This window comes from Haliotis cracherodii, unplaced genomic scaffold (genome assembly GCF_022045235.1).
Source record: "Haliotis cracherodii isolate W230 unplaced genomic scaffold, xgHalCrac1.p SCAF_12, whole genome shotgun sequence".
NCBI classification, from domain to species: Eukaryota; Metazoa; Mollusca; class Gastropoda; order Lepetellida; family Haliotidae; genus Haliotis; species Haliotis cracherodii.
Genome location: NW_027266267.1, coordinates 2,915,089 through 2,925,505, shown reverse-complemented (window position 1 = coordinate 2,925,505; position 10,417 = coordinate 2,915,089). Strand labels below are relative to the sequence as shown.

General features: G+C 44.2%; 1 protein-coding gene across 1 annotated transcript; it reads left to right on the top strand.

The window, feature by feature from the left end:
• The first annotated feature begins 1,446 nt into the window (after nucleotides 1-1,446).
• LOC139458126 (uncharacterized) lies at nucleotides 1,447-10,121 on the top strand. Its single transcript, XM_071239433.1, has 5 exons — nucleotides 1,447-1,703; nucleotides 5,770-5,835; nucleotides 6,115-6,201; nucleotides 8,613-8,747; nucleotides 9,744-10,121. Exons 1-5 carry the CDS (start codon nucleotides 1,455-1,457, stop codon nucleotides 9,951-9,953), a joined length of 747 nt encoding a protein of 248 aa, XP_071095534.1. The 5' UTR covers nucleotides 1,447-1,454; the 3' UTR covers nucleotides 9,954-10,121.
• The last annotated feature ends 296 nt before the right edge of the window (nucleotides 10,122-10,417 follow it).

Below are 10,417 nucleotides of genomic sequence, written 5' to 3'. Positions count from 1 at the left end.
ACACAATACTGAATGCTGACAACACACTCGCTCACATCTTGCACGTACACAATAAAACATGCCGTCAACGTCAACGGTGCCACATCCGGGTTACTTGCATGGGTCAATAAACGTCACAACCACGTGGTTCATTGATTTGGTACAACGAAGAACAATGCCTCCAAAAGTGTACATGGCAGAAAGGGAAGAGAACATGGGGTCAGGAGACATGGGTGAAGCCGGCCAATCCCCGAATGCAGTTGCCATCGGAACGACATCGGCAAACGGGTGGGGAAGAGATTAGGGTGTGTACTTTCTTCTCCCCAGGGGTTATTTCAGGGGGGTAAATCAGTGTACTTAATTGATGTAAACTGAGGGTCTTAAAAAGTATACCGAGTTTGTTTTACATATAATTGAAAATTAATAGAAGTGTTTTTCAATTTGATTATGTCTATTTAACCATCAACCATTCCTGCAACTGTTTGTAATAAGGTTATCTATGGCTGGGTAACTTTGTGTCAACATACATTGGTTCAATGAAGACAGGGATTTGCATGCCCCCTACCGTGTTTGAAATGTTGTAAATTAATTTACAAGAATAGTATCAGCGAATGTTTTATATATTTTTTTAGTTTTAAATCAAATTATATTTTAAAAGTATAATAACATGTAGAAGTATGCTAGAGCGCCGACTAAACGCCAGTACAGTTAACTGTTTGGATATCATATCGCTAACATAGGATATTGTCATTTAAAAATCAAATATATCATAAAGTCAGCTGAGATGTATAGCTTATATTGCCACTCAAATGACATTTGCCTTCATGTTTTTGCAAATTGTCGTGAACCTTTGAGTATTCACTTAAAGGGTCTAACGTGCGTATTTGACCCGTGAAGATCCGGGGTAGAATAGGTCTTCAGTGAGCCATGCTTGCCATAAAAGGCGACTATGCTTGTCGTAAGAGGCGACTAACGGGATCGGGCGGTTAGGCTAGCTGATTTTGTTAATGCATGTCATCGATCTCAATTGCTTGGATCAATGGTCATGACATCAAGCACTGGATTGTCTGGTCCAGGCTCAATTGTTTACAGACCGCCGTCTTAGAGCTGGAATATTGCTGAATGCGGCGTTAAACAACAAACAAACAAACGAATATAACGTGTGTCTTTACCTGTATTTTACTTGCAGGGTATAACGTGTGTATTTACTTGCAGGGTATAACGTGTGTGTTTACCTGCAGTATATCACGTGTGGATTTACGTGAAGGGTATAAAGTATGTTTTTACTAGCAAGGTATAAAGCCTGCATTTACTTGCAGTGTACAAGGCGTGTATTGTGTGCGAGGGTATAACCCTTGTATTAACTTCGTGTGTTACGTGTGCATTTATGTGAAAGGTATAACCTGTATGATAACGTTCAGAGTATAGCGTGTGTATTTATTTCCAGGGAACAATGAATCTGTAGGCGACACTCTATGGAGGTCCAGGGTATCGAGAGGAAACAGGCTGACCAGTTCCCGTATTCTGGAATCAGAGTGCTCGGAGCGGTCCAAACCGGAATCGGTGTATCATGTGCTTTGCTCGGTGGCCTTGACCTGGCGTTGACCTTGACAACCCGCGATGCTGAACGTCAAACAGCCAGTGCTGTTGCATCTTCCTTGATGGTGTATGACACGCTCGTGACGCTAACTGTAGCAGCGTGTCCTCTTTGGTGTGGAATGTGGGTGAGTAGTGCACAGACACGTGGCAACAGTTGTAGACTCAGGGTGGGGATGGGGGTGAGGGGGTAGGGGGTGATGGAACTGCGTGTGTGTGTGTGTGACGTTGTTTAGCCAGTAATATCTTGTCACAGTATGAGTGATGCAGTTAGTTTTATTCAAATTTGAAGGATATTACAGCTATATAACACCTTCACGAGAGCTTCACGAAAGAATAAACCCCTGGGTTCAAACAAAACATCAAAGGATCCTGGCATGCTTAAGGGACACAACTCTTCACACTGTCGTTCAAAGTTGTGTGTTACTGTAGCCTTCACAGGCACGGAGCCCCTGCAACCCATTAACGCGTGACTGTATGTTTTCCAATATGTCACTTCCGGTTTGTTTTAGACAACGACCTCATTGTGAAGCTATCATGTTTTTGGGCATCATATAGGTTGCCTTTAGAAATGTTAAAATGTGATGATACTTTTTCATAACAATGGGAAATAATCTTGGTAAAAAACTGACTTGAAAGGCTCAGGATGTTTTTCGTGCAATCTCATTAAAATCAGATCTTAGTTCTCGCTACCGCTAAAAACAAAGATTTGAGGACATCCAATTACGGGTCACGTCAGACCGAACTTGCGCGAACTTTGACCGACCAATGGAATGACCAATCAGAAGGCAGCTTTCTCGTGCTTTAAGGAACTTATTTTAAATTGGCTACAACGCTTCGAAACATATTTTCACAATGTCTCGATTACAAATTTGAAACCTGAACAAAAGAACATTCTGGAATGGCTATTATATATGGTCTAGATTGTATGTATTCAGTCGTTAAACCCGTAACTATCGTTCGGAATACTCGGTGTTAAAGTTTTCGAGGTTGCATGTATTAGAAATCATATTCCGACTGTCACTTTCATAATCTGGTAAGCGACGATCTGATTGGTCGGATGAAAGGTTGTTCTGACGTGACCCCTAATTGGATGTCTTCAGATCTTTATTTAGCGGTAGCGAGAACTTAGGTCTGATTTTAATGAAATTGTTTTACATGTGGAAAACACATCATATGTCCTGCTGAATTTATTGAATCTTCTACACGGAATTAAAAAAAGCTTGCAGATGTGATCTTAATCTGTATCTTTAGCAAGCAAATGTTTCTATTTTGATCATTCTAAAGTCAACATGTACAAGGACCTTTATTTATCTGATTTAAATGTAAAGAAAAATCGTATGGTTTAATAGCAAGGATCCCGTGTTGATAGCAACTGGACACGACTCCTTTATTAAAAGACAAAACAAAAGACGATTATCACCTCCTTCTTGAAAATCCATTTAAGTCTATGCTAGGAAATAAGTGTCTGAAATCATATTATAATGTCCGCCCCAACGTCTTTATAAAAAATGATAAAAAGCTCCAAAGTTTTACTTTGGCACCAGTTGTCTATGCGTGTGGGCGTTTTGGGTCTTGCCATAGCGTGAGACGTGCCTGAGTGTATGTACTGTAATGCGCGACTGACGTGTGTTTGGCGATCTGTAATCCTGGCACCTGTCCACAATATCAGCGTCTTTTCCCAGTTTTAACCGACTGTTATATGTGTACATGGAGTATTGTATTGCTTCCCACAGGGCGAGGTGTGCAGCACCTCTGATAAAGAGACGCGAGTGGGTGTCTGTCATCCGCCAATTCATACATCTTGTCGGCATCGCAGTTGGAATTTTATTGCAACGGGACCATCTCATTATCCAAAACTTGTTTCACGATCGAACTTACCCGACAGAAGAACGGTTTTACAACAATGCATAATATAATTCTAAAAAAACAGTCACTAACTTTTATTAAAAGGTAGTTGTTTGTGATATGAATTTAGAATTCGGTTGCATCGCTAAACAAGAAGTGCGCGTTTATGACTGTAATTATCTTTGTAACCAGCGCTTGGCGTATTTCACCCACCAAGAAACCGGTGAACAACCGGTTTAGAATAGGTCTTCACCAACCCACGCTATGTCAATCGTAAGATACGACTGACGGGATCGGGTAGTTGATGCATGTCATCGTATCCCAATTGCATAGATCGCTGTTCATGATGTGAATCAGTGGATTGTTTGGTCCAGACTTCATTATTATTCACGTTAAACAACAACCAAGCAATGAGTATGGTTTTACGCCGTTTTTAGCAATATTCCAGCAATATCACGGCGGGGGGCACCAGAAATGGGTTTTACACATTGTACCCATGTCGGGAATCGAACCCGGGTCTTCGTCGTGACGAGCGAACGCTTTAACCACTAGGCTACCCGACCGCCCCTTACAACCAAGCAAACAAACAATCATCCACCGTGTAAACAAAAACGTAAAGGTAAAACATATACAGTGTATATGTTGTGTCACTATTGACAGCAAAGTGTTTGTGTTTGTACACTCGATATATAATCTCCACATTGGCTGCTCTGACAGCGATCAGGGTCTAGATTTTCGAAACGATGGTAGCCCTAACATTATCGTAAAGTTATCGTGAGGAAATTGTAAACTATCGTAGCCTATTTTCGAAACTACCGTAGCCATAAGATATATTACGTTTGACGTAAATCTAAGGTGTCATAGCTGTCGTCAGTTATCCAAGATGGCAGCATACTTTGCCTTGGACATTTTTAAAGATGACGATGTCAATGAATTGATGACAAGACAGAGGATATCCCGAGACAGAACTCATCGTCTCGATACGCTTGACGACTTGGTGCTATTTCCCCGCTAGAGAATACATCGCCAGGTGATAATCAACTTCATTCAACTATGGTATCATTTTATCCATCGACACATCTTAGCTAAGATCGTTCCGAAAATCTAGACCCAGAGAAGTATTACAAATCTTATTCTATCTTGAATACAAACATCGACTGTCTACAACTGGGTGTCTGTCATCCGTCACTGCCATTACATAATCGGCAGCGCAGTTGAAATGTTATAGAAAAAAAATAACCAATATAAATTCAAAAAGTGAAGATCGGTTTTACGAGAGCCAATATATGCATAAAAAATCTATAAAAACAAATTATCAATTTTTAGTCTAAGGTCTGTAGCTGTTTGTGGTTTGAAATAAGAATTTCGTTGCATCGTAAAACATAACAAGAAACACAAGTTTATGATTGCTATATAATTGTAACCAGAGTATGACTTATTTTATCCGTCGAGTAGAAAAAGAACATAAACGTACAAATATATACGAAGTGTTTGTGTTCGATACATAAATGTCCAGATAGGCCGTCCACAATACGATAAAGAAGTTGTCACCCATAAATATCGTGTCCCTGCTGTTGTTACAAACTTCTAAAAACGCCAATCAAACAATTCGGGAATCTATTTAGACCCGGCATCCCCACAGGGAGACAGGAGGGGTGAATGCGATGAGTCACACATTGAAGCAGCCCCACGTCACATGCCAACGTGAGACATGCGACAGAACCCCCACCCCCACCCCCCCACCCCCCCCCACCCCCCACCCCCACACCCCACCCCCCACCCCCCACCCCAATCTGTTGAGTCAAACCGTGCTGGGGGCGTGACCAGACACCGCCAGGCAGATGTGTCGTCCTCCATGCCCTGGAGCGAGCACTCTAGAGCAACACAACTTGCTCTTCGTAGTTGAGCCCCTTATCTGGTACAGGATCCGCGTCACCCTACCGGTGCTTGTGGGTTTCATCCGAGTGGTTAAAACCCTGCATCAAATTAAACTTCAATCTACATTAAGCTGTTTGTTAGTTTGGTGTTTAACGCCGCACTCGGCAATATTCCAGCTATATGACGGCGGTCTGAAACATAATCGAGTCTGGACCAAACTATCCAGTGATGGATATAATGAGCATTGATCCACGCAATAAGGATACGATAACATGCATCAACCAAGTCAGCGAGCCTGACCACCCGATCCAGTTAGTCGCCTCTTACAACAAGCATAGTCGCCTTTTACCGAAAGCATGGGTTGCTGAAGACCTATTCTACCCGGATTTTCAACCATACATGTTGGTGCATTTACTTCACTTGTGTACACTGATCTGCAATAACGTATTGTTTATATCTGTGTTTCAGTTTATCATCGCGGGGGCAATAGGCACGTGCGTTTCACGTGTCAGGGCCCACAGCCTCCTATTTTTTGTAAGTATACACCTGGTTCAGCATTCAGGAAGGCACGCAGATATATAATGCATACATAATCATACGAAAGAATGCATCTCAGCTTTACTATAGTAATTTGAAAGGATTCGGGTTTTTTCAACTTGAATCTAGTTTGCTCTGATATTCAATTCCTGATAAGTAACGCTTATATTCACTGGAAAGCGAAACTAACTTTCACTTTTAATGTTAAACGTCATCAGTAATTCGGGTGACTGTGTTGTTTCCGGCATTATCTGATAAACTGGTTTTGTGATTCAGCGCAACACTTTCCTGACGCTGAGTGTGCTGTGTGCAGCCTTGTTCGGCCCCGCCTGCTTCGGAGTCACGTGCTTTGAGGCTGTCCTGGTGAGTTCGGACATACGCCCATCTCACAGTAGTCACGTGGTTTGAGGCCGTGCTGGTGAGTTCGGATATACGCCCATCTCACAGTAGTCACGTGGTTTGAGGCCGTGCTGGTGAGTTCGGATATACGCCCATCTCACAGTTGTCCCGTGCTTTGAGGCTGCCCTGGGGTGTTCAGATATACGCCCATCTCACAGATGCCCCGTGCTTTGAGGCTGCCCTGGGGTGTTCGGATATACGCTTCAAAGAAAGTAGAGGATATTGGAAACTGGTGTATGATTTACATATATGAGTTACAAAGTGAGTATGGAGTGATGGTAATGGAAGGGTAAGGACAAGGAAGGACGAGGACTTGTTTGATACAGTATTGCTTATCAAGGATACGATACAATAACACATAACTAGGCTATGATGCATGGTTTCGTAAACGTGTTGTGAAACAATATTACATAGCTAGGTCATACACACTATTGCTAAACAAGCACATCATACGACACTATACAGCTAGGTTATGATACAATGTCACGTAACAAGGTTGCGATGTGTTATTTAGTAGCGTGTTGATACAATGTTACATGGTTACATGATGTTACAATGTTAACACTCACTGCGCCACGCCCTGTATGCTGACGACTACCGGTGCTTGATACAATGTTACATGGTTACATGCTGTTAGAATGTTACCCCCACAGCGCCACGGTCTGTATGCTGACGACTACTGGTGCTTGATACAATGTTACATGGTTACATGATGTTACAATGTTACCCGCACAGCGCCACGGCCTGTATGCTGACGACTACTGGTGCTTGATACAATGTTACATGGTTACATGATGTTACAATGTTACCCCCACAGCGCCACGCCCTGTATGCTGACGACTACTGGTGCTTGATACAATGTTACATGGTTACATGATGTTACAATGTTACCCCCACAGCGCCACGGCTTGTATGCTGACGACTGTCGGTGCTTGATACAATGTTACATGGTTACATGATGTTACAATGTTACCCCCACAGCGCCACGCCCTGTATGCTGACGACTACCGGTGCTTGATACAATGTTACATGGTTACATGATGTTACAATGTTACCCCCACAGCGCCACGCCCTGTATGCTGACGACTACTGGTGCTTGATACAATGTTACATGGTTACATGATGTTACAATGTTACCCCCACAGCGCCACGCCCTGTATGCTGACGACTGTCGATTCTTGAAGCAATGTGACATGGTTACATGATGTTACAATGTTACCCCCACAGCTCCACGGCCTGTATGCTGACGACTACTGGTGCTTGATACAATGTTACATGGTTACATGCTGTTAGAATGTTACCCCCACAGCGCCACGGTCTGTATGCTGACGACTGTCGGTGCTTGATACAATGTTACATGGTTACATGGTGTTACAATGTTACACTCACTGCGCCACGCCCTGTATGCTGACGACTACTGGTGCTTGATACAATGTTACATGGTTACATGCTGTTAGAATGTTACCCCCACAGCGCCACGGTCTGTATGCTGACGACTACTGGTGCTTGATACAATGTTACATGGTTACATGATGTTACAATGTTACCCCCACAGCGCCACGGCCTGTATGCTGACGACTGTCGGTGCTTGATGCAATGTTACATGGTTACATGATGTTACAATGTTACCCCCACAGCGCCACGGCTTGTATGCTGACGACTACCGGTGCTTGATACAATGTTACATGGTTACATGATGTTACAATGTTACCCCCACAGCGCCACGGCCTGTATGCTGACGACTGCCGGTGCTTGATACAATGTTACATGGTTACATGATGTTACAATGTTACCCCCACAGTGCCACGCCCTGTATGCTGACGACTACCGGTGCTTGATACAATGTTACATGGTTACATGATGTTACAATGTTACCCCCACAGCGCCACGCCCTGTATGCTGACGACTACTGGTGCTTGATACAATGTTACATGGTTACATGATGTTACAATGTTACCCCCACAGCGCCACGGCCTGTATGCTGACGACTACCGGTGCTTGATACAATGTTACATGGTTACATGCATTTAGAATGCTACCCCCACAGCGCCACGGTCTGTATGCTGACGACTACTGGTGCTTGATACAATGTTACATGGTCACATGATGTTACAATGTTACCCCCACAGCGCCACGGCCTGTATGCTGACGACTACCGGTGCTTGATACAATGTTACATGGTTACATGCATTTAGAATGCTACCCCCACAGCGCCACGGTCTGTATGCTGACGACTACTGGTGCTTGATACAATGTTACATGGTCACATGATGTTACAATGTTACCCCCACAGCGCCACGGTCTGTATGCTGACGACTGTCGGTGCTTGATACAATGTTACATGGTTACATGATGTTACAATGTTACACCCACAGCGCCACGGCTTGTATGCTGACGACTACCGGTGGCTAATCCCCCTGCTTGTGGCCTTCCTGTCACTATTTGAGCTCACACTGGCCATCGTCAGTGCCGCCATGTGCTGTTGCTGCTCCTCTGTGCAACTCACCAAGGTACGTCATATTCCCGCTCTTCTCACCAAGGTTTGCTATATCCCTGTGCAACACGCCAAGGTACGTCATATCCTGTGCAACTCACCAAGGTACGTCATATTCCCGCTCTTCCCTCAAGGTTTGCTATATCCCTGTGCAACACACCAAGGTACGTCATATCCCGTGCAACTCACAAGGGTACGTCATATTCCCGCTCTTCTCACCAAGATTTTCTATATCCCTGTGCAACACACCAAGGTACGTCATATCCCGTGCAACTCACCAAGGTACGTCATATTCCCGTTTTTCTCACCAAGATTTGCTATATCCCTTTGCAACACACCAAGGTACGTCATATCCCTGTGCAACCCACCAAGGTACGTCGTATCCCATGCAACTCACAAGATACGTCATATCCCGCACGATGGTGCTTCATATTCCTGTGCATCTCAAGGTACGTCATATCCTGTACAAAGCACCAAGGTACGTCATATCCCTTTCAACTCGCCAAGGTACGTCATATCCCGTGCAACTCACCAAGGTACGTCATATTTACGCTCTTCTCACCAGGGTCGTTAAGACACCGTGCAACTCATTAAGGTACGTCACAACCCGTGCAAGTCACCAAGGTACATCATATCCATTGCAACGCACCAAGGTACGCCATGTCCCTTGCAACGCACCAAGGTACGCCATGTCCCTTGCAACGCACCAAGGTACGCCATGTCCCTTGCAACGCACCAAGGTACGTCATGTCGCCTTGCAACGCACCAAGGTACGTCATGTCCCTTGCAACCCACCAAGGTACGTCATTTCCCTTGCAACGCACCAAGGTACGCCATGTCCCTTGCAACGCACCAAGGTACGTCATGTCCCTTGCAACCCACCAAGGTACGTCATGTCGCCTTGAGCCTCGCCAAGGTTCGTCTTATTCTTAGAGCATCTGTTACCTCCGTGCAACTCACTAAGGTAGGTCATATCTGCAGTCTCTCAATATTAACACTTCAACTGTTTTAGGTGCACGTGCTGTTCGCAGCTCCCTCTAGCGGCCCGAGACCACAGGAAGTATTTCGTCTGGACATGAATGAGTCCCCAAGGCGTCCTTCAACTTATATGATGCCAGGTCAAGGTCGGATACGGGCACTTCCCACACCGGAAGCAGTCCAAGAGGCACCACGCCCAGAAGAAGCTTATGTGAAGCTGAAGAAATGGGCGTTGCCGGACTAACGTCGTTCTGACGTCTCTGAGAGCAGTCCACTACACGAGTCGAGCTATTCAACCTGACTGTTTTGTAATTAATGTTGACAATGTAAGGCCAAGGCGGATGTTATGTTGAGAGTCGCGTTACAATGGTGACGCTCTGTGTTTGGTCAAACATATTGACTCAGTATAATAGTGAGGCATCTTACTTTAAACGAAATCTGTTTACGTGGGTATATAATCGTCTTTATTATATACTTCAGTGTGAAAGACTGAGTTTTCTGAATTTGAGAAAAGTGATATTTCACTGCAGTCAACATAACATTGGATTTTCACTGCGGTGACTTTCAGGGCACTATTGTCAGACAAGAGTTACCTACCCTTGAATTGTCTCCCTTTATCGTAAGTGTTTGTTTGTTTTTTGTTTTACGCCGCACTTAGCAAAATTCCAGCTATATGACGGCGGCCTGTAAGTCTGGACCAGACAATCC

Excerpts from the sequence above, each read along its gene's own strand:
- LOC139458126 (XM_071239433.1), top strand. The coding sequence starts at position 1,455 with ATGGAGGTCCAGGGTATCGAGAGGAAACAGGCTGACCAGTTCCCGTAT. Across the intron at positions 1,704-5,769 it reads CTCTTTGGTGTGGAATGTGG|TTTATCATCGCGGGGGCAAT; the intron begins GTGAGTAGTGCA and ends TCTGTGTTTCAG. Across the intron at positions 6,202-8,612 it reads CGTGCTTTGAGGCTGTCCTG|CGCCACGGCTTGTATGCTGA; the intron begins GTGAGTTCGGAC and ends TTACACCCACAG.